This window comes from Mesitornis unicolor, unplaced genomic scaffold, assembly GCF_000695765.1.
Source record: "Mesitornis unicolor isolate BGI_N332 unplaced genomic scaffold, ASM69576v1 scaffold12609, whole genome shotgun sequence".
Classification (NCBI taxonomy): domain Eukaryota; kingdom Metazoa; phylum Chordata; class Aves; order Mesitornithiformes; family Mesitornithidae; genus Mesitornis; species Mesitornis unicolor.
The window spans coordinates 17,203-41,271 of NW_010209338.1; the positions used below are offsets into that span (position 1 = coordinate 17,203).

General features: G+C 42.2%; 1 protein-coding gene across 1 annotated transcript in view; it reads left to right on the forward strand.

The window, feature by feature from the left end:
* Positions 1-24,069, forward strand: part of LOC104547241 (nesprin-2-like) — a gene marked incomplete at its 5' end in the record, with an annotated part of 89,430 nt that overhangs the window by 15,775 nt on the left and 49,586 nt on the right. The window contains 18 exons of the mRNA XM_010192850.1: positions 1,864-2,097; positions 3,968-4,135; positions 5,879-5,991; positions 6,538-6,679; positions 7,507-7,638; positions 8,206-8,358; positions 8,616-8,825; positions 9,894-9,992; positions 11,074-11,193; positions 11,362-11,562; positions 12,855-13,028; positions 13,623-13,754; positions 15,889-16,085; positions 17,154-17,286; positions 17,912-18,094; positions 18,538-18,684; positions 20,341-20,517; positions 22,290-22,445. Coding sequence (XP_010191152.1) covers positions 1,864-2,097; positions 3,968-4,135; positions 5,879-5,991; positions 6,538-6,679; positions 7,507-7,638; positions 8,206-8,358; positions 8,616-8,825; positions 9,894-9,992; positions 11,074-11,193; positions 11,362-11,562; positions 12,855-13,028; positions 13,623-13,754; positions 15,889-16,085; positions 17,154-17,286; positions 17,912-18,094; positions 18,538-18,684; positions 20,341-20,517; positions 22,290-22,445 — 2,871 coding nt within the window. The remainder of the gene's footprint in view (positions 1-1,863; positions 2,098-3,967; positions 4,136-5,878; positions 5,992-6,537; positions 6,680-7,506; positions 7,639-8,205; positions 8,359-8,615; positions 8,826-9,893; positions 9,993-11,073; positions 11,194-11,361; positions 11,563-12,854; positions 13,029-13,622; positions 13,755-15,888; positions 16,086-17,153; positions 17,287-17,911; positions 18,095-18,537; positions 18,685-20,340; positions 20,518-22,289; positions 22,446-24,069) is intronic.

Consider the following 24,069-nt stretch of genomic DNA (forward strand, 5'->3'; position numbering starts at 1 on the left):
GTCAAGGGAGGTGATTCTCCCCACCTATTCCACTCTAGTGAGACCCCACCTGGAGTACTGCGTCCAGCTCTGGAGCCCTCAGTACAGAAAAGACATGGACCTGTTGCAGCAGCTCCAGAGGAGGACCACAGAAATGATCAGAGGGATGGAACACCTCTCCTACGAGGAAAAACTGAGGGAGTTGGGGTTGTTCAGCCTGGAGAAGGCTCTGGGGAGACCTTTCCGTGATTTTTCAAAACTTAAAGGGGGCTTATAAGAAAGATGAGGACAGACTTTTTAGTAGGTCCTGTTGTGATAGGACAAGGGATAACAGTTTTAAACTACAAGAGGATAGATTTTAGATTTTATGATGAGGGACTGAAATACTGGAACAGGTTGCCCAGAGAGGTGGTAGATGTCCCATCCCTGGAAACATTCAAGGTCAGGTTGGACAGGGCTGGGGGCAACCTGATCTAGTTAAAGATGGCCCTGTTCATTGCAGGGGGGTTGGCCTAGATGGCCTTTAAAGGTCCCTTCCAACCCAAAACATTCTGCAATTTTGTTTTCAGTTGAGCTATGGTCACTGTCCACTCCATGGCACTTTCGTGGTCTCAGTCTTGCAACACGAATGCATGATGTTTGTATGAACACATGCACAGATGATACTGATTTATTTTATTAAACTAATTTGACTATATATCTGAGTTTCTGTTTCTGTAGAGGAAGGGGATAAAGTTTAGTGCAGTAACAGAGTCGAGCTGGGGAGGGGCAGAGCATGCCGGAAGTGTAAAATAAATCCTTCTGTACACACACATGTGTGACTAAAGGGTGTCATGTGCAGTATTATACATGTGTAATGTTCTGTTATTTCAGTAAATTAACTAAAACAAAGAGGCTTAGAACTAGAGCTGGAAATTTCAGATGGAGATTGAAGCAAATTGGTCGTTTTTTCTTTCTTCAGCCACATATACCTCAATAGACATAGACTGCTCTAGGATTTGTATATTCAGATTTACTTTCTGTTTAATGGCACTGTCCCATACTATCTCAGAGGCAAACAAGATCACTAATGATTAAAGTAAGACATTGATGGCTGAAACAATGCACTTTTGCTCACTGATTTTCTGTCAAATCTCACTTTAACACAGAGTTTGTGCACTGCCACAACCACCTCCATTGCCTGCATTTATGCTCTAGAACCATGGGAGCATACAGGTCGTTTTGTTCTTGTGGTATTGTGCTTGATTTACTTACTAAGTACCAGTATTTGCATATGTGGAGATACATACAGACTTGTACAGCCTTCCAAGCAACTGCTGATATCTCTAAGCACTTTAGACCTCTTATTATGGAAGTGTGCAATATTGCTTCTTCAAGGAGAGCAAATAAGAACAAAGAATTACACAAGACAGACTTAAAAATACAGGGTTTTTTCTGTGTGACTTAGAGCCCGAGTAAAGCTCGTTTGACTGTTGGAACCAAACATGCAAGTAGCTTATAAGCCTATCCCAACAGCTTGCTTTGCAGCTTTTAAGTGCATTGCTTTTGCATCTAACTCCCACAGAAAAACATCTCTCCTCAGGGGAGAACTGGTTAATGGTGAGTCATCCCACTTCCGGTGTGCTCAGGTATACCTGTGCAATGCAAATCGCTGCCTGGAAACCTGTTACACCAGGTCCCGGATCGCCTGGCTGCTGAGTTTCCCTTTCCTTTTCTTTATTTGTTTATTATTTTTTTTCCTTTTTAATCTGGGAACACAGTGGCAGGGTGGTTCTGGAGCTCTGTGAGTGCGCGAAAGTTAAACATTTCCCATTGGTAAGGGGGAGGGAAAAGAAAGAAAAAACCAGATAGATAACCGCGTTTCTTTCATGTCCTTTGCTTCAGGGTGACAAGCTGCCTCCTGTCCCCATCGCCACCCCGGGCTCTCGAGGGAAAGCGGGAGATTCGGAGAAAACCGTGGATGGCGGTAGGCCTGAGCCAGAAACAATCCTCCAGGCGTGCCAGGCCCAGGTTGCCGAGCTGGAGCAATGGCTAGACAAGGCTAAAATGTCCCTGGGGTCAGACACCCAGACCCCCAAAATGCAACAGATGGTGGAACCGCAGCTTGCTGATTGCCAGGTAAGACAGAGTGGTCAGGTTGCTGCTGCCATCCAAACAAGTCGCTCATCCCTGGGGTACGCATCTGCAGAAAGGCTTTGCTCACTGCTTCTCCTCTCCCCGCTTTATCAGCTTCATTACACTGTGCAGAAAACAGGTAACCGCTTGGTTTCAGTTTCAGGTTCAGCTTTCCAAGGACTTAGTTAAAATATCTATTTTTTAGAGTTGAGATCTTTATGCATCTGGGGGATTTAGGTAGAACTCTATTTTTAAAGCTTTGTTTTTCTTTGGATTATTTTCAGAAACACGGCTAAATATGGTTTGAATCCTCTATTAAAAGGCAATTTTTCACTGGTCTCAATCAGGATAAATCAGCTAGAAGAAAAGCAGTATTTTTTTTTTCTTTTGACGTTTTCACTTCCTATTGTTGTCAGAGTGATATAAAAGACTAGTATAAAATAGCGTCCCAGCTGGTAAATTCTTCTTTTCAACTTTTTGCAAAAACCTGCCATCACAGGTAGAAAGACAGGGGCTTTTCCCCTGCCCTCTGTGAGCAGTGACGATATTTGGACCCAATGCCATCCTTCCAGGGCAGCCGCTTGCCTCAGGTGGCAGCAGAAGGAAAGGAGTGGGTGGAACCCATTGACGAAAACCGTGGTGGAGGAAAATAGGACTGGCGTGAAGGGCTGGGATGGGTGGGATCCTGGCATACAGCTTTTTTCTCTGGTGTGCAGAATAAAAGAAAATGTTGCAGGCATGGCACTTTGAAGTTCCCTGTGATGCCAGTCTGGTGTACAAGTTTGCTTCATGACTGAGTCTACCTAAGGCAACAAACTCCACTCGCACCATGAAGTAGCCAATACCGAAATGTCCCCATTTCAAATTACTAGGAGGCATTTCCAGCTGTTGTTGTTGTTGGGTGAGTTGTTGTTTTTTTTTAATGGGAACAGAGTCCATGCCACAGAGTGCCCCTGGGTTTAGGCCGTGATTCAGCCAAGTGCTGGGGTGCTGAACTCTGTGGGAATTAGGATGCTGAATGCACCACAGTAGCTGGCTGTGTCTGGATCCCGTTTGGGTTCATGTCAGCATAGGCTTTGACAGGGCAGTCCCAACCAGTGCAAACCAGCAGGCTTCAGGCAGCTGGAAATGCTGCTGAATTCCTGTCTGGTTTTAATAGTTTGGCTCAAAGTTAAGATGTGAAGGAGGGGAGGTTTTTCTAACTTAGTGAAGATCTACACGCAAAAAAATACACATAGCATGAAGCTCTAGATATGGAAGTATGATGTAAAGCAATTAATGTATTGCAGTTGATAACTTTGCAGCTGAGCCACGGTACCTGTCTCCACACTCACCTTAAAAATGTGAGTTTAAAGTAATGCAGAGATGCGCTTTGGTTCACAGCAGCTTGAATCAAAAAACGGATCCCAACAGCTTACAGTGGCCTGGCTGACACATGGTAACACGACTATGTTTTGATAATTCAGCATCATTCCTCCCAAAGGGTGAAGTGCTCAGTCTGTGCACTGCCTCCTTCTCCGCCTTTGGGGTGTGTTGTCTTCTTGGTTGCAACCAAATGGATTCTATCATTTCTGCTCTCCTCTTTTATTACTCCATATCTGAGTTAAGAAAACTTCCTGCAGAGGCTGTTTGAAACAGTTCTAAGACTAAGTATAAAATTTATTTAATTATTCAGAATAAAAAGAGACTATGTTGGAGAAAATCTAGCAAGTTTGAAGCTATTTCTCTTTTTGCCTGTATGTTTCTATTCTTTTCAGACAAGGGAAGTGTGAGCATTGACTTCAGAATGTTATCAGGAGAGGAGTGTTGTACTTCTAAAAACGAATAAGTGTTTTACTTCTAAAAATGAATAATCGACTGCTGTCCCTTCTAGGTGATGTTATCAGAGATTGAACAAAAGGTCCTTTCTTTACTGGAAGATTGTGGAGATAGTGCAGACTGCCAACAAGAGACAGAGGCTCTTTCCTTGAAGCTGAAGGAAGTGAAGTGCAATTTAGAAAACGTCCAGTTGATGCTTCAAGACAAATACAATGAAGAGCAGGTAAAGTATATCAATGCTATGCAGAGCAGGAGCAAGACAGTCATGACACTTTCATGTGCTGTAGTTGCAGAAGAACAGTTAGACATCACCATGTGAAGCAAGAAAGGGAGAAAAGTCAATCACAAATGTCAGACTTGCTATTAATCTACTTTACAGTGCTGTATAATTATTTGCAGTTTGCAGCAAGTCGTGGATTTTTAATGAGTCTCTGAACAACATCTCTTCTGCTTTAAGTGCTCAGTGACAGAGGTCAAGATTTTGCCAGGAGTACAGGAAAAGGATTCGTTTTGATTTGGGTTTTAAGTGCCTTTAAAATGCCACAATGTTTGTCCACGACAGTGTCACAGCACAGCGGCCTTTAAGCAGTAACTTTCTCTTTGAAGAATGCGTAAATGGCAAGGGCAGTGACTGCCAGCTCTTCTGTGCCACTGCTGCACACTCTTTGCCGAACTTCCCAAGGGGTGAGACAGTAAATCACAGCTTCAGAGCTAATTCCCACTCTGTTGAGCAAGGGCCAGAGAAACCACCTGATGTGTTTGTGTAAAAGCAGCCACAGTCCCTCTGGTGCTGGAGGAGCACAGGCTAAAAGGGAGCTCGCATGGGCCAGCAGAGACTCAGCACTGGTAAAGGCTGCTGTCGAAATCTCTGTGGGCACAGACAGAAAATGCAGGTGGTGTGCACAGATTTATAAGCATAAATTGCACATCCCTATAATTTGGTCATACAGTAAGGATGGAGGGTTAGTATCAACTCATCTGCTAACAGGAAGAGCAAAGCAAGCCTTGTAACTGTCAGGGAGAAAAATGTGAGGAATTTAACAGCAGGTTAGAATGGATCAAACTTTAAGTAAATGGAAGTGGAGAGAAATCTTTGCAAGAGTATCAGCTGTGTTCATGCACTGCTGGTTCTATGTGTTGTAAATCCCAGACTGCTCCGCTTTTCCCATTTCCCCAAACTACAGCTGTGGGTTCTTCTCCACTTGTCAAGTCTGGAAGTCCTCCCACAACAGGTCTCTCTTTACAGATTCACACTTGCCCTATATCATAATGATTCAAATGGCATCACCCATTCCTCCAATCTCTTATCTTCAAAACACTGATGTATTATGAAATCTGAATCTATATATTGACACTGCTTTTGAAGACTAATTTGAACCTAAAGCTTTGTGAACATTTTCCCATGGGCTAACTCACTATGACTTTAAGGTTGTTGTTAATGCAGTTTAAAAATCCTGCCGTGTTCTGTGCTATGTAAACTACTTCTGTTTTTCTAACAAAAATTAGCTTTCGCCCTATTCTTGCTATTAGAAAAGAGTTGGAGAAAATGATCCAGCCTGAGCTGCTAAAATTGCTCACTTTTCACTCGACACTGTCTTAACTAATGGAATTAAACCTCATATTTGAGCAAATCCCCATTTTACCTTGCCTTTTTCTCTGTATAAGGATGGCAGTTGATGACCTTTAAATTTCTATAGCTGTATAATTTGTTTCTGACTGCTAATTTTTTGCTTTTAAAACTTCAGCTCAGGCAGAAATATATTCCATAAAAACAGAAGTTTTCAGAAAATGGTTTGTTTGGTAAACTCATATTTGTAGATAAAGTGCATTTTATTCTGATAGATGTGTTCTTATTTTCTTTGTAAATGAACTCACGTAAAATGTGATTGGAAAAGCACAATCACAGTTTCAGATTAATACAGTGCATATAACTGATTTTGCTGTTTATGTTACTCTCTGTGCACAGGATCTGAAAGTAAAAGGAGCTGAGCAGAAAAGCCTCATTGACTTCATTGAGTCATGCATGGAAAAAATGCAGCCACAGTTTGAGGACAGCGTGACTCAGAAATTAAAATCAAGGTACAAAACAACAAAATCAGAAGCTGTGAGATTCTGCCATTAACAGTCCAGAGAAATGGAATCTCGTTTCTGTGACAGCCTCCTTGACATTGGGCTGATTATGGTGTTTGGAGTCAGTCCTGATACTGGGCAGGACTGACACCTGCATCCGGAGGCAGGTTAGGTATCTCTGTTCACAGCCATTGCTGTACAAACGCATGGTAAAAATGCGTGCACCCAGTCAGGGTTGAAGGCAGCATCTTTGAAAAAGGGGCGTTGGGATCATGCACTTTCCAGCATGGAACTAAGACATACTACAGGACTATGCTCCCCATGTTGTCATTTCAGTGGTGGAGGCTGCCAGCAGATCCCTGGGATGTTTCACAGGAAGGGAAAAGCCCAAAGAAATGTATCAAAGCTTGGATTAAAAATCATCCATGCACTTGATTTCGCTTTGGTTTGGGGATGGGAGCAATAGAAACTAAACTTATACGAGAAGTCCTACAAATCTAATTTTGCTTATTCAGCTTTAGTATTTGCCATTCTAACAGTGTTTTCTCAATACAGCAATGGAGAACCTGACCCAAAGAACAAGCAGGCTGATCCCACCTTAACTCCAAAGGACCAAATGGGTAATAAATGGCAGTATTTACAACAAGAGCTGTCGTCAAAGATGAAGTCTCCACTCTGCCAGCTTGTGGAACCTCAGGTATGTTTAAGTTCAGTAAAACACTCTGCAGGCAGTGGTAAAGATAGCAATTAGTGTATCTTCCTACCTCATCGTATTATTTCTCTTCATCAGATAACTGAAATCTGTGCAAGCACTCTCCAGAGGAAATTGTTACTGCGTACTGGTTTTGTTATTCTTTTCTAATTTTCAATAATGTCTCTAACGTTGCGAGCACATACATGAATTATTGTAGTTAATGGATGTTGGTTAGGTCTGAGTTCTTGCAAGTGAGAACATCTTGGTCTAAACAAATCTCTGGATTAAATTTTGTACTGCATTCACCATTGTATTCTCTCTCTCTCACATACCAAAAGCAGAGTCTGGTCTGCAAGAAGAGCACGCTATGTATTTATTCTGAACAGACTGCAGAACTTTACTGCTTGGACAGAACTATTCTGTTATAAGCAGTTTTGTTCATATTCAATTACTATTATTAGATTCCCTGTTCTCTGAAATTACTGCATTACATGGAAGAATATCAGTCATGTAAAAGGATGAATGTCAGCTCTTTTTCAGGCAAGACTTACACTGCAGCGGGCAGCAGGGCTGCCTTAGCACAAACTACAACTTGTAGCCCTTAAAGCTGGGAATTAGAGCCTCCTTTTTCAGTCCATCTCCCATCAGGACATAGCCTACCCAACGAATTTTTGCCAGTAAAAAGGGAACCCTGCTATCCAGGTGCTTTATATTACTGCCTTGACATTTTCCTTTTAATGCTTTTTGAGAGCAGTGCTATCTAGTTGCCCATAGCCTTGTCTTCATTTGAGCTGTTCACCTAATTGCGATGTTCTTTTTCCAAATGTTAGATTACAACAAAGATGAACGTGCTGCCCCGAGGCACATTTGCTACTGCAGGAACTCCAACTGTGGAAGAACTGAAAACCTACACGGTCCAGCTGGGAGACCTAAGCCAAGAAGCAAATGTGGTGCATGCACAGGTAAAAAGGTCGTGTTCTAGCACTGCAAAAAACACCAGGGATTCTAGGCACAGGACATTGGGCACTGGGAAACATAGCCAATAATCACATTGCAAATGGCATTCACTGTAGTATAGCTCTTGCATCAGGTATGGACTGTGCTGTAGAAATCAGCTTAGGATTTTGAGAGGAAACATTTCAAGTTTCAGCTATGATACTTCTGCTACCTGAATCTAAACATTTGCTAGCATGAGTAAAATTCCTCAAATTGTATAAAGCAATGTGAGTGATTTCAGTAAACCTGCAGTATTTGAGCTGGTAAGACAAATTGTGTGGTGCCCATTCCTGAGATTGGAGACCTGCAAGACCACAGCCACTCCCGGTACACACAGGGTCATTGTCTCAGCTCTGGCCTTGACAACTCTGAATATTACATGCGTATAACTGTCTCATCTAAGTCTGTCCCTCAGTATTTCACTGATTCCATTTTATTATTAGCTGACTGAACCACTAACCATCTATGAGTGAATAAATCTTAGCCATGCCTTGGGTGAAAGTACTGAAAACTTCTGACTTGCCTTTACCCAGGATAATGTGGCAGAGAAGGTCTCTTCCAATTTGGACAGAAAATTGTTTGAGCTGCTTCTGGCAATCAGCCGATGTTTGAATAACACGGAGGAGATGTTGAACACCTCAGTCCTCTCCACTGAAGAGGCAGCTGTGCAGCAGGCTCTTTACGAGGTAACTGTCCTAAAGCATCCAAGGGAGAAGAAACCCCAGTGGATTTCTGTTACAACAGAATGTGTATGGCCTGATACTTCCTTTCTGTTGTACTGGTATTATTCAGGAATTACACCACTGCACTATTTGGTTTTGCACGGATTTGGGCCTATGGCTTTTAGCAACAGTTATCAACTGAGCCCTGCTACCTTTTTACGGGCAAGAGTCCTTGGACAGAGGCCATTTTCATTCATGTTATCTTTCTTTCAACCCTTTAGACTCTTTCTGTCGAGCTGCAAAAGCTTCACACTGATCTGAGTGATAAAAAGGATGATCTTCTGAAGTCTATTAGCTGTGCTGGTGGGAGCACGGATGTGTTCTGTGAGTGCTTTAACAACTTGCAGGCACGGCTGGAACAAACTCAAGCTGCCACTGCTTTCAGGAGCAACTCCATGAAAGCTGGCCTGGATCATAATAGCAATTATCAGGTACTCCACTGCCAAATGCACATCTTGTTTCACAGCATCTGTTAGACTTGTCAGTGTTAATGCATTTGGGTTACAGATGAACAATCTATAATGAGCTTGCTTTTTTTTTTCTTCTTTCTTTTTGTGTTAAACAAATTTGTCTTGGCCTCTCAAGAAGCAAATTAATTTTGCTGTTTACAGCGCTGCTTGCAGCGCTGACTACCTTAGAGGCCTTGATCACAGTAGAAAACTTGCATGCAGAAAGGATGGAAGAAACCTGGGATCCCATGCACTCTGAGCTACTGGCTAGAGCAAGTTTCTCTGTGTAGGGCTTAGGCCAAGGAGGGTTTTGTATATTCGGCTGCTGTGTGCACCTTTTAGCTCTGTGTTGGAGGTTGATTTGTATTCACTGTACCTTTAAATTTTGTGCCACAGTAGCAAAAGCCATAATTTTGCAAATTTGCATTGTTTTGTTCTTTTTTGGAAAAGCAGATAATGAGAAACTTTTCTGCAGATTCTCATGATGGGCTCAATCTACCAGCTATTGCTGGAAAATATTCAGATTAGGTATTCAGGCGGAAATAAGGAAAGAAAAGCCTGGTCTTTGAAATACAGTGTCCAATGTCCAGCAAAACTCCAGTGTGTTCATCCTCTGCAAGTCAGCCTAGCTCTTGACTGCTGAATAATAAAAGAGTTCCTTTGAAGAAGGCTGGGATGTTGTCTCCAAACAGCAGCAGGACTAGTCTGGCGATGTTTACTTATGCAGAATATGTGGAGCTCCATCAGTCACAGTAATGGGCTCATGTTCAGAAGAGAAGCATTTGTTTCTCTGCAAGTTTCACAGATTTTTACAATGATAGGGGATCACTGTGACAGAGTAACCTGCTTTCTTACTCTACAAAGACGACAGAATTTCCCTCTCTAAATTACTGCTTTAAGTCCACCATGCACTTGCTATATTTTGTTTCTTTAGAGAAGAAAGGAGTGCTCTTGCTGTAAGAGGTAACCATTTTGTTTGTGGTATAATTTTGTCTGGTCATTACTGTATTTCTGTATGTGATATACTTCCGCTGTTTGTTTCTTTTGCAGAATGAAACCAGGCTGCTCTATGATCAGTTAACTGAGAAAAAAGCTACTCTGCAGCAATGCTTGAATGCTATACATGGACATGTTTCTGAACAGCTTCAGGTAATTTCATTGGAAGGAAAGGAGAGGAAAAACTCTCAGTATTAGCTAGTATTCCAAGTTTTCAGCAGTCTATTAAGCTTCATATTTTCTAATGTGTGAGTCCTACTTAGGTTTCAAGAATGGAGGAAGGAGAGAGTTCAGTATTTGCCACCCACTTTTTTTTTTTACTACACACAGTCCATAATCAGACCTGACTCCAGTCCTTTTAGTAGTTGGAGTGGAGGAACCAGTCTCTCTGCAACCTCTCGGAGCAAATACACCCTACACTACCTATGGCAGGGAAGAAAAGGAGCTACACAAAGTACAGCACTTCATGCATTATGTCTTTTCATATGAAAACTAGCTTTTCTTTGTGTGGCTAGGACTCTCCAGTGTTTGTATCTACTCACTCAGCATTTATGAGCACTTTATCATATGGCATTTGACCAGTTGAGCTATTTTTTTGACCTTTACATGGATTAGCACAGAATTAAAAATTAATAAAAGGGGTATCCTCACCAGAATGGTCATCGGTCATCTATCTACTTGTTACTGAAGCAAGGAGGGTGTCACAAAATTCTTTAGTTGCAGACTCATTACCTTGTTTACAGGCATAACTTTCTGCCAGGCTGAAATCTATGTTCACAACTGCTGAATCCCCTAGCAGGGGCCTTAGATATATCCTGTCAAATAACAACTCTTGGAGAAGGAATGCCAGAAGTACCTAACTTCCCTTCCTTCAGAGAGAACATGTCTCAATCCATCCCTCACTGAATCTTTTTAAGTCATAAGAAAAAATGGTATTTTGTGAGTCCATGATTCTTTTTAATGGCTGTTCTTGACCTGGTAAACTGAAATTCATGTTGAACGTTGGACTGAAGCACAAGACCTGAATTCCCTTCCTGGCTGTGCTATGTGAACCCAGTAAGCTGTGTCATGAACAGTCTTGTCTGTTTAGTTTATAAGCTTGTTGGATCTCAGGGTCTCTTTGTGAATTTATGCAGTACTAGCACAGCAGAGTGCTGTGATAATACTACTAGTGATAACAGAAAGTTTAATGGAACATAACTCTTCCTAATAGCTTCTTCTGTCCTTAATTCAGAAAACTGATGCCTGTGCTTTGGAGCTGCAAAACTTTGAAAACCAAGTAGCAAAATTGAGAGGCCACGGGGAAAGATTTCAGCTACCTATCACCTTAATCCAGGAAGTTTATAAATTAGAGGTAAGAGCACAGTACAGTTTCCACTTACTCAGCAAGGTTTGATTCTTTTAAGTAAGGTATTTTTGCACCAAAAGGCTGATGGTTATTTTGCATTCTAGGAGTGTGTATGTGGGTTTCTAGGATTCATTTCCGTCCTTCATGAATCATTAAATTGTGTTTACATTATAGGATGTTTTGGATGACATGTGGGGCATTCTCAAAGCAAAGTATGTGGAGCTGAACTCTCCTTCCATCAGCGAGAGCCAGTATGAGAGCTTACTCCATGGATTTGCAGAGCTGGTAGCTATTGCACGGGAGAAGATTGCACAAGATCCAAAGCAGCTAATGAAAAGCAGAGCAGCTCTACAGTCTCACCTGCAAAATCACAAGGTACAAGCAGCTTATCACAGCACTGCTTAGATCAACACAGCAGGAGCAATATTTTCTGTGACTGGTTTCTCTCCAGTGTTGTATCAGTAGTGAGGTTCCTGAAGTCACTGTCTACCAACTGCAAGTTTAGCCTTTGCTTTCAGCATTCTGTGCCATCATGATCTGGTGGAGGAAAGTTACTCGTAACAGCTCCTTTTCCGAAGGGAGGGTCGTTTAGATCCTCCCCTTGGCAGCCCAGTGTCCCCTGTACCCAGCTGCTAAATGCTTGATGGGACATGGCTGAGAATGCACCTGCATCCTCACGGTCTTGCTGCTTGGCGAGAAGCCCTGGCCAATCCTAGTCACTCAGAGATGTCTCTGTCATGTCAACACCTTGATTGAACTGTTCCACATAGCTCAAACTCCCTTAAGAACTGCTTCAGGATGCCCAGGACTGCAGACTACTACTCCAGACTCATAGGAATGGTATTTGTCACTCACAAATTGCCCTTTGCAAAGCAAAACATTAGGAATTTATTTACAAAGGAAAACAAATAATCTATCTGCAGTCCAAATACACATACAGTGATTTTAAAAAGCAAAAGAAAACTACAAAAACCATTTTCCCTGCCCTGGTTATAAGGATTTATCAGGATGCTTGTGCAGTCTATGCCTGGGGTATGGTCCTTAAGTGAAATTCTGATACTAGTTGTTAGTTCTTAGTGAAGATCTTGGTTGAAGAGTGTGATTGAAAATCCTTAAACCTTTCTGTGGGGGGAAGTGTTCTGTTGAGACTCCGACATTTTCCAAGAGCTCAGCTGAGCCATAACTAAGTCAAACTGTAACCTTATAGTTATCCAAAGCGGTGGTGTGCCCTGCCTAGTACGTAGAACTGCTAATATCCTTGGTGCTGGCAGTCATCTCCCATCCAAGTGAGACAAACTGGATAAAGACTGTCTGGTGATAACTTCTTCTCACTAAACAATTCATTTACTTATTGTTAAGCTCTTCCTTCCATTATCTTCCTGCAACATCTTTGTATTTTATATGAACCGAAGGTATAAATGTAGGTGTTTTTCTTTAGAAATGTATAAATAAAAATAGTGCATGCAAATCATCACTGGTTCCTGACCAACTGTAAAATGATCAGTAATTGCCCCTCTTGGGGTGATGTAGAATTTGGGTAGAAGGCTCTGACTCCAGCTACAAGAGATCCTGAAACTGGCTGCTCTTCTCAGTGAGTCTTCTCTGTCTTCATACTCCTGCTCTTGGGTGTATGATCTCTCCTAAAGAGCAAGCTTTGTTTTTTTCAGGACTTTTTCCACAACCTCATGACCCACATGACTTTCATGCAAGCATTTTCCAAGAAAGTGACTCCCTCCATCCTACAAAAGAGAGAGAAATTCTGGAGAGAGCTGGTCAATGAAGTCAAGTTGCTGGAGCATAAGGCCTGCCAGTATGGTATACACTTGGAGAGCCTGTTAAAGGTAAGGAGTCAAAAGAAACCAAGGGGAAAATCTCAAGGGGAAAAAGGAGAAGATTTGTGTCTAGCGGAACCCTTTCTGCACCAGTGATTCCTTGGCTTGTGATTGCCCTTTCCTGTCTCCATTGGTTAGCAACAGTCTATTATTTGTTCTGTGTGTGTCAGTAATGTAGCTTTTATCTTGGAAAACCTCTTGAAGTGTATATTTCAACTCATTACTATGATGTGGGTGGGACTTTTTGACTTCTTGAAGTGATTTTTGATTGCCTGGACTGATAGGAGAGTCTGTTAAGGCACAAAGGTACTAGCAGCATTTTAAAACAGAACACAAAAATTTATCTTAAAATGCCCCTACAGAACAAAAAAAAATAAGTATACCACTTTAAAATAAGAAACATTGAAGATATTAGATAATGAGTTAATTAATCTGTGGTGAAATCATGTCTCACTTTAATATTTCTGGATTCTTCACCTGTTTACATGTTCTGTTTCATAAAGCAAGAGTTGCTGATGCTAGAATAAGCATTAAGGCCTCAGTTTGATGTAGCAAAAATATCTATGGAAGTGTGCTACGTTAATGTTGCAATGTATATTTTAGGAATGGATGGAATTTGATGATGAATGCCTAATTATCAATAAGGAGTTAGAGGCACTTGCCTCTACATTGCCTTCTGTGAATTTGGTTGAAGAAACAGAAGAAAGATTAATGGAAAGGATTACACTTCTGCAGGTATGTTTGTGTCTATCTCTGACTGGTTTTCTTTGTGGATCTGTAGAGCTGGAAAAAGGATTTGTTAGGGTATGAGAAGACAGTTTGCAGGGCCCTGTTTCTTTTGTGTCCTTGTCTGTACATGGATGCAGGGTAAAAACCCACTTTTAAAAGTAGCAGGAGATCAGACTGCTAATTTCAGCCAGGGTCAATAATTTCATTTAAATGGGAGTAATAACTATAGCTACTTTAGAACTTGGTCTTCAAATGCCAATATCTGGGAGAAAGTGCGCGTGCTACATGGATCCCAAGGACAGCAAGGAGCCTGGGGTGAACACAGACCCACTTCTCTGTAATTCAGGAATGATTCTCATGCCATGATGTGAAACCTATGGAAGAGGAGAATCAACCTCTTGCATCCAAATCTTTGAACCCCTGGTTGGAATAGAAGGTTTACAGGTTTACCAGTTCCTTTTAAAATCCAAAATGAGATGTCCTGTTTTCTGTCTGACCAAAGAGAACGAAATTCCTTTTGTATAGAATGGCAAAGACTCCTGGTTTGTTCCCAGCTGCATCTCTGATGACAGAGCTACACCTTTGTTGAGAAACTCAAGTTCAGTTGGTTGTTTTATAAAATTAAGAAGAAACAGTGTCCAATAAACTTAGTGATGTATCCATCCTGAATGCAGAGAGTGCTCTGCATTCCTCACAGTTTTGACCTTTCCTGGTCTTCAGAGGATCCACTCTATTAGAAATCTTTGAATTAACGTGTCTTTGGTCTGTAGTGAGTCCAGTTTAATATTTATGTTGAGAACCTCAAGTTCAGTTGGAAACATTTTGTCTATGTTTTAAACACATTCAAATGTAAGGATATGAAAGCAGCCTCTATGGTTGTTTTATAAAATTAAGAAGAAACAGTGTCCAATAAACTTAGTGATGTATCCATCCTGAATGCAGAGAGTGCTCTGCATTCCTCACAGTTTTGACCTTTCCTGGTCTTCAGAGGATCCACTCTATTAGAAATCTTTGAATTAACGTGTCTTTGGTCTGTAGTGAGTCCAGTTTAATATTTAGATTCAGAGACTATAAAGGCAAAATGGACTACTGTGATTTAATCTAGTTGACTGCATGAAAGAGACCACTGGATGTTCCCAGGAAATTCAGAGCTACAGTAAAGCTTCTGAGATAAATCAGCAGTGGATATTTACCATCACAGCAGTGCTCTGGTGCTTCTGATGCCTGTCACACTGACATGGGAGGCATGCAGTATTTGCATAGCCATTCATTGTGAAGTTGCTCGATTTCCTTTGTCTTTTTTTTTTTTAAATTCTTAACTACCTCTTTGCTCTTAATTCTGTCTTTAAAGACATCAGAATCAAAGCAGTAAGGCTTTAGAAGGTGCTTTTAGGGTGAGTCCCAACACTGGAACTTCATCGTTTCAAGGACAGAGCAGAACAAAATTCTCTGGGTCTTAATTTCTGTCAGAGAAACATCCCTACAAGTCCCTTCTGCCTGGAGAAAAGTGAGACACTTGCACATCACGCAGTTGCTCCATTCTGCCTTCTCCTTGGGACTGATCTACTTCCTGAGGTTGCTTGCTTTTTTTCCCTTTGACCTTCCAGTGAAAAGTAGCAATGGTAAAATGATGCTTTGCTTTTATTCAGCTGTCTAAGCAAACCACACCACTCCTGTGTCTTCACTCTTCACTCTCCATTCCTCCCTGCCACTATTATTCAATAATTATCCCAACTGCTTCCTTCAAAACACTGGTAACATTTTTTTTTTAATAGGATTGAGCCAGAGGGCCCTCTCAGAACAACAGGGCAACAACTTTCAGATCTGATAGGGTGTGTTTGTCCATTACTTGAGGTTTACAGGTGTCAAAAAAGCCCATCAAAGCATAACACAGCCATTCTGATAATGTATGAGATTATATTGAGCTCTATCTTAATGTATCCAGAGGAAACAAACAAAAAACCCCAGCAAACTGTGTCACTTTTGCATGCAATGAAGCATAGATTCCTTCTGTTTGGAAAATAAAATACAGGACAGAGGAAATGTGAGTTTAAGAAGTTAGAACAAATGCTATGTTTTGCTAGCCATGTTTTCAGTTTTAAAAATATTATTGTTTTGCAAACTTCCCATATTCTGATAGCAAATCAAAAGCAGTGTCGATGAAAAGCATGCCAGGCTTTACCAGATGGTGAAAGAAGGGAAGAAATTGCTGACTGCTGTGAACTGTCCAGAAATAAGAAGCCAGATTGGGAAGCTGGAAGAGCAGTGGTTGTCTTTAACCAAAAAAGTTGGCCATGAATTACAGCGACTTCAGACGTTACTCAAACTCTTGGTCAGGTGGGTATAACTCAGAAAGCAATTAGGAAGACCAGCTAGAAATTAGTTTCTGACCTTCTATAGATGTATTTTCTGAAATATGACAGTGAATTAATAAATAACATAGCTCCTTTAACTTAAAAATGAGAAAAAGAATTAAAAAGCAGTGGTGATCAGCAAAGTGGCCCTTTATTACACAGCTGATCTTCTCTCACTGTGTAGACAAGTGGATCGCCTCCTGCTTATTTCTGTAGGAGCAATATTTTGAATGCTGCCATTGCAAAGTCAGTACATCTAGGTGAGATTTACCTGCGTCTACCTGCTGCAGTTTGTATGTTGGCAGTGTTCACAGAAGCTCTGATTGTGCTGCCCTAAGCATTTCAGCCTGCTAGGAATGCAAGCTAGCCTTGATTCCCATGCGAAGGCGTAATGCGCCTGTCTGTGCACGGCCACAATCCACCTTATAACCATTCAGGACCTGGCTGACGTGCTGCTTCAACTTGTGTTTTGAAGTTCTCCACAGGGGGAAGCCCCAAGCATGCTCGGTGCTCTCACATGGCCCAAACCAACTGGCAGTCAGGAGGAGACACCTTGGGGCTCTACAGCCCAGTCTGCTGGTGGATGTACCAAGCTCAGCTCCTCCTGCACCTTGTCTGTGTGCTCTGAGCTCAGGCTGGCTCAACCCATAGTGAGGACAGAGCATGCCGGTATTTGCTGGTATTATATTCTGCACTGTATCTTGCAGTCTGCACAATCTCCTCTGGTGGTTTTGACCTCCAGAAAAGCTCTTTTCACCTATGTGAGCTTGTCTTGGCAACTGGTGGGTGGATACAGAAAGAGGATGTTTTCAGGGATAGCAGAGCAGCTGAAAAGAGCTGACAGGAACAGTCTCGTGTGTACCTCCAGCAGAACTGCTGTGTTGCACATCAATCCATCCTGCATCCCCTAACCTTGCAGGGTTAGGTAGCAAGATAGGTGCTGGAATAGCACATGCCTCTTCACAGAGAGGAATACAACTTGGAGGGTGAGAAATGTATCCTAGACTGAGCTAGGAGATGTACGTTTGTATGTTTTCTTTTCTCCTTGTAGCTACAACAGAGACTCAGAGGAATTAATGAAATGGCTGGATTCTGCTCAGCAGAGAATGAACTTCTGGAAGGAGCAGTCTCTCAATGTGTCACAGGATCTTCCCACCATCAGGGATAACATCAACAGCTTGTCTGTAAGTCATTTCTGCTGCCAGGTTTAGATAAGGCATTGTGACTTTCAGTGAAAATTACCCTTTTGTGTGGTTTCTGTATTTGCCATGATTTAGAAGCTGCCCACATAATATGGCATTGAATGGTTGTGTGCCCCAAAGCCACCCTGTTATCTGTGTGGGAAGCCGTGAGAATGGGAGGCCACCAAAGACCTTCTTCAGATTGCGAGGCGAGCAAGAACACATAAATCATAACAGAATCCTCTTGTAATGAGCCCCCGACTGCAACACATCAGGATCTGTTACGCACCTACAGCATAATAGCACGGTTTCCGTCTTGCTCCTGATGCCAAACACCAGATACAGCAGTTCAGCCAAGCCCTGGGGCCACTTACCAACTGAGTCTGGAGTGTGGGGTGGGAATATTCCTAATCCCTGTGGAGCAAAAGGTAGTATTGAGCGTTGTATTAAGCTGGGCAGAAAAAGACCTAACCTGCTGCCAGAATATGTTGAGTTTAGGTTTTCTGAATTTTACAAACTTGCTAAAATCTGTTTGTTGAGACGGTTCATCCTGTGACTGAAAACCTGGTTTGTCTTCCTTATTTACATAAATATTTACCCTTTCTTAAATTTCTCCTGTGCACCTCAGACATTCTCTAAGGAAGCTGATGAAAAATCTTCCCTGAAGTCATCTGTGGTGAGCACTGCCAACCAGCTCTTTCACGTGAAGCAAGCTGATACTGCAGCACTTAGGTCATCATTGGCAAAGTTTGAGCAAAAATGGGGAGAACTGATTATAGAGCTCCCAGCCATCCAAGAAAAGCTGCACCAGGTGGGAAGAAACTGCTGCCATCTCTTCAGTTCAGGCTAAATAATTACTTTAAAATCCTGCTGCTGAGATTCAGACGGCTGCTGCATAAGGCCTGCAAATCACCTCTTCCTAATTAACTGTCTGTCTTGCTTTCAGAATATCCCCAATATTGCACTGCAGTTTAATTATTACCGTGGGCTTCCTGGGCTGTTTTGCATGTATCTGTCATCTTTATAGTTTCATATGGAAGTCTATTACAATTAGAAAGAATTTTATTTCAAATTTCTGAATTCTCAAACTTTTCTTAAGTCATATGCCCCTCTGGAGCACAGGGCTCACTTTCAAGTTCATACCCTGATAATTGCAATTACAGTGCCTGAGCCTTTCTAAAAACACAGATGTCATCTTCCCTTATCTTTCTAACAAGCAGGGTGTAGAGGATTCATTATGTGCTTTATCCTCAGCTTCAGATGGAAAAACTCTCATCACGGGAAGCTATTGCTGAACTAATGGCCTGGCTGGACCATGTGGAGCAACAGCAGGGACATGAGGAGCCAATAAATTCACAATGTAGCACTGCCCAAGTCAGAAGCCTCCTTCAGAAGTACAAGGTAAATGGGAAGCTCTAAGTCCAAGTCTTCTGCAAGGTGTTTGGCTGTAACAAGGATGGAAGCAGGCTACAGGCACTGTTACATCCATCCCTTTGCTCTCCAGTGGGCTCCTCAAGTGTGCCTTAACATCTTATTTTATAAAAACCTTTTGCTTCCATGCTGCTCAAAACATTGCCTGCCCTGCAATACAACTACTGCCTGCTGTGCAGTAATCTCCTTTTCTTCATGCTGTCCCATCTGTCTCACTTATTTTCTCTCTCTTACATTTAGATTTAAAATGTGTTGAGCAGGAGAGCTTTGCTTCCTTAGGAAGATAGACTCTGTGTTTGCACTGTGTTTTATTCCGCCTTTTCAACAAGATATACCTCGTAATACAGCTCTATAGCCAGGATCCATTTAACCAGAGAACAGGGGGGTTGAATATTATGTTCCATCAAAAGAGAAAACCTGCTATGAAAGGGGGACAAGATGAACATCGCTGCAGAGAGAGAGAGGCCGCAGCAGGTTCTTGGCTCTGTTCAGATGCTAAAGCATCAGTGGCAGCACCAAAGGCTGATCGCCCCATCCACAGGACGGATTCGAGCTATGCTTGTATCTCCATAGATGCCCAACCTCAGGGCATGAATCCCTACAGACCCATATTTTGCTCTGCCCTTGCAGAGCTACCGAGCAGTGCTCTGGGCTCAGACAGGACAACAGTTCTCAGTCTGCAGCCGCAGTTCTCAGACACTTTGGTACTGCACGTAAGGCAAGTGCCAACATACGCATTTCTTTCAAAGTGCCTTAATATAGCAAAGATATAACATTGTGGTCTGTATCAGTTGGTTTTGGAAGTTGGACCGTGTGGGTGAGATGCTGTTTTTAACCTTTTGGATATTTAGAGACCAATTTGAACATGTACCTTCTGCACTTGGCAGTAATGTGGGGACTTTTATGCTGAGAAGAAAGCTCAGATGAGAGCCATGAATTCCTACAGGGAAGCAGCTATGGCTTCAGTACTTCTACTGTTGCTTTCCCTGATGGCTTTTTTCTGGGTACTACTCGATACAAGGAGGAGCCCTTTCCTCTCCTCTTCTTCTAGAACCTTCTGAAATAAAAAAACCCATTCCTTTATGTTGTTCTCACTTTGTGTGTAGCTTCTCACTTGCTGAAGGATGCTTTTTCCTCCCAGATACTCTGGTATTCTATTCTGATACCAGATATTTGGATAAATAAATTTTGGATGAGCTCTTGTCTGCACTTGTCTGTGAATCGCAAGAGTATAGGAAGGCCTCTGTCTTAGCCTGATCTGGGCCCATGGCAGTGGAATGGTATTCTCCAGTGGATAAAGTACTGGATCTGGTACCTCTTGGTTTTATTCCCTGTGCCAGCACTAATGTATTCTTACCTTGAACTACCCACGTAATGATAGCGATTTTCTGCAAAAGTTTCAGTGGATAGAAATAGCTACAGAAATACAGAATGGTAAAAATTGAGAATTATTCCTACAGCCAGGTCCCCTTCAGAACAATATTTCAGGCCATGGTTCAGAATAAACTGTGAATGTCCCATAACCATGCCTTGAAGCATCATTGGAACTTACCAGATTAAAACTGCCAAACTAATATTCTACAATTTTGTTGTTTTGTTTTGGTTTGTTGTGTGTTTTTCCTCCAGGAATATACGATGGAAATGAACTTTAAACAGTGGATGGTAGACTTTGTTAACCAGTCACTCTTGCAGATGAGCACTTGTGACGTGGAAAGCAAGCGGTATGAAAGGACAGAATTTGCCGAGTGTCTTGGAGAGATGAACCTGCGGTGGCACAGGCTGCAGGCGTCTCTGAACAGAAAGGTTTGACTGAGTTCTCATTGCTTTCTCTCCCACAGTTCTGATCTTGCCCGTGCCAGTGCTCTGTGTTTTGAAAGCAGCCTTTCTAACAGAGTCTGGAAATAACGTTGAACGCCATGAGGCTCCCTGTGCTCTCTGCTGTCTGTCCATCTGCTGTCTCACGGGCAGCCTATGGAGTGGTCTTGTAGCACATCAGCTATCGGGTGGTGGGCAAGCATCCAAACTTCAGCAAGGTCTGGAAGGGTAAACTCTCCTGTAACTTGTAGGGAGGGAAAATCTGCTCTTTCTGACAGCCTGGGATTTACCCCAGTTGACTGCGTTAGGTGGAAAAAATAAGATTCCTTGTACAAAGGAAACATAGTCAGTGACATGTCAACAAAGAAGACCCGTATTGATAAAACTGTGAAAAAGGAAGAATTCAAGGTATGCAGAGGAACATGTTAGTGAAATCTGTTGAAGCTTGGAGGTGCTGTGGAAGCTGGGGCATTTAAAACTTAATGGGAGAAAACACTGGATGGTTTGTGGAAAGGGGAAGTGCTACATTGCTTGGCACAAACAGCCAGGCCCTGCTCAGCAAGCACAGCACCAGAGAAGCAAACAACACCTCCACATGCCATATAATGGGAATGAGAAATAGGGATATATTAAGCTACCACCTGTTTTCCTGTTGTAGCAGTTGGATTTACCAAAAAAGTAATTATTAAGTAAGTAGTGTTGACAGCCGTATTCAGATGGGGACATATGACCCTGCTGGAACAGGCACAGCTGGGATCCATTTCAGGTTCTGCTCCAGCCCTCCTGGGTCACTGGAAATGGGTAATTCTATGTCTGCAATAACGAAATAAGCTTTCCCAATGAAGTGCTCTGAGGATCAGCAGCTGATGGGCAAATTCTACATGTAGACTGACTGTGCCAGAACATCATCTGCATTTCTCTGTAGAAAATCTGTTTCAGGCAGTGCCTCAGATTTACTTTACTCTAGTGAGGCTAGAAATAATCTATGCATCCAGAATTAGATACTGGTGCTCGTGTGCCCCACTGCCCAGAAAAGCTAGTGTGACTCATGCGATATGGAAAAGACTAAGGAAAGGTTGGCATCCAAACATGCAAACATGAGGCTGCTGGAATGAGTGCCTCTACCAGCACATTCCTCTTTCATCTTTGTTTCTCTCCCAGATTTACAGGGCTTTGGGAGAAACTGCCCTTCCTGAATCCAGATACAAAGACCACAGATCAAACAGAAAATTCCCAAATTTTTCTAACTCAGAATGCCTTCCAGAAACATTTTAAGCTGCAAAATTCGGTTCTTCCACAACTGAAAATTTCCATGATGAAATTTCAGTTTTGGGGCAGGGGGGAGTTATCTTCACTGACCATTTGCAAGAAACTGCCCTCGAGGATTTAATGGAACCTCCGGGCCAAGACTGAAGATGGGAGACTTGAGGTCCCTTGCTTACTAGTAACTTTGTTGGTTGATTTTAGGGAGAATGAGGTTTTTAGTCTCAATATGAATGTGTCCACATAGCCCAGGGTCCCTCAGCTGTCAGGTCCATAGGTTTCCAGCTCTAGAGCACACACTGCCTTGTTTCCTTCCCAGGGAAAAGGTCAGATCCTAAAGAGCCAGTAAAACTTCTTAGCTTTTCCTTCTGAAATATTTTCTCTAAATGGTATTTTTAATGTAAATATTATAATCTCAGATTTTGTCATGAAAGGAGGAGCCCTGTTTCTACCCACCTCTAGGTTTAAGTAAGTTAAAACAGTTCTGTAATTTTCAGGTACAAGACCTGGAGCACGTTTTAGAGGACATTACTGAAAATGAGAACAAAGCACAGACTCTGCGCAACTGGCTGGAAGCTCAGAGTGATCGACTGAGATCCTTACAAACCCCAGCAAGTCTGATTTCTGCACAGAACACATTAGATGACTGCAAGGTAAAGCGTTACATGTGTGATACTATTGTAAAAACAATAGTTAGCACTTTGCTGAATCCAGACTAAAGTGAACAGTTTTTAACAGAAGTGTAAAGGAAGTTGCCATTTTCTAGAAGAATACTACAATGCAGTTTTAATTAAAACATGGCAGGTTCAGGTGATAGAGAGCCACATCCACTTTTAATGTGAATTGCTATTTTATGGGTTTTTTCCTCCAATTGATGATGCACCTGCTGTTGTTCCATGGTGTTTGGAGTGTTGTGCAGCAATAATGTAGATCTTATTCTGAGATGCTTCTAATAGAAGTAGTTTTCAGTTCAGCAGAGCCATGGCAAAAGCTATCAATTCCATTAGTTTGAAGAGCTCTGTGGTGGTACTGTCATGGAAACTACCCAGTCCCATTGGGAAAAACAGCAACTCTCTCTGCTCCTGCCCCAGAAAGAAGCCTCTGCACCAGCCTCCAGAGCCTCGGTCTCCTTTGGTTCTGCTGTGTTTTTCTAGGCACCAGTTCCCTCAAAACTAGTACAGGTGCAGCCAGCTAATAATTGGCTTCTATTACTCGGACAGTTTGCTGTTTTCGTTCAGTACAGTGTTCCCTCTCTATTTTTTCACATGGAACATTTGTTCTTTCATTGCCATGGTTACATGTGTCTCTCTTGTAGTAGGCTGCTCTTATTGCCTAGAGTGCTGTTACACACCAAGTGACTTGTGTCTCTGAAGCGCTCTGAAATGTGTCAAGGGGCCAGGAAGGAAGACACAGGCTGCCTGTGACTAAAACATTAACCTGCTCACAGCAAGGTACAGTGCTAGGATGCAGGAGGCTAAAATGTTTCATTAAAATTACTTTGGTCAATAAAAAATGAGGTCCAGATTTGAGAATGTTTAGAGGACAGTAAGTGGCAGGGGGCAGTTCATGGCTTTAGGCATAGTAGTATTCTCTAGGTGATCCTGTTCTAGCAAGGGGTTGGCCTGGATGATCTTCAGAGGTCCCTTCCAACCCCAACCATTCTGTGACTACAGGACAATGTCACAGCTCACTGGGTGTATGGATATTTACTCATATTGTGCATAACTCATTGCTGAGCTTTCCCCAGTATGTCAAGACTATCTTACAATCTTTCTGATCGTCTTAGGAGGGAAGTGGTTCTTGCAGGCATCTCCATTGATTTCAGTAGGGTTTCTCCCATGGGAAAAATAATAATAGTCAGTCCTTCTCCTCTGACTAAGAGGACAAGCTGAAAGTAACTTTCTAGAAGTTGTTGGGAGGTTAGGGACCCTCATATTGCAAAATCAGTTCCTATTCAGTCGAACTAAATCCTAAATCAGTCTGCTGGAGCAGAGGAGGACCTAAATGCTAACCTGCCCAAGGAAAACTTGAGCTGCATGAATTGATAACTTTTTACATCTGGAGAGGTACAAAGAGGCCTGCATGGTGGCTCAGGAGTTAGCACCTGATGATTTTCTTCCCAAGCATGACAGCCAGTGCTCATCCTGACAGCAAATGGACTGATTCTAGCCCTACCTGCAGGAGACTGCCCAAAGCAGCCGCTGTCATTCTGAATACCTGTAAACCACTTGTTCTGTATCAGAGCTGAAATGGTGGTGATGTTGCATGGCTGAAGAA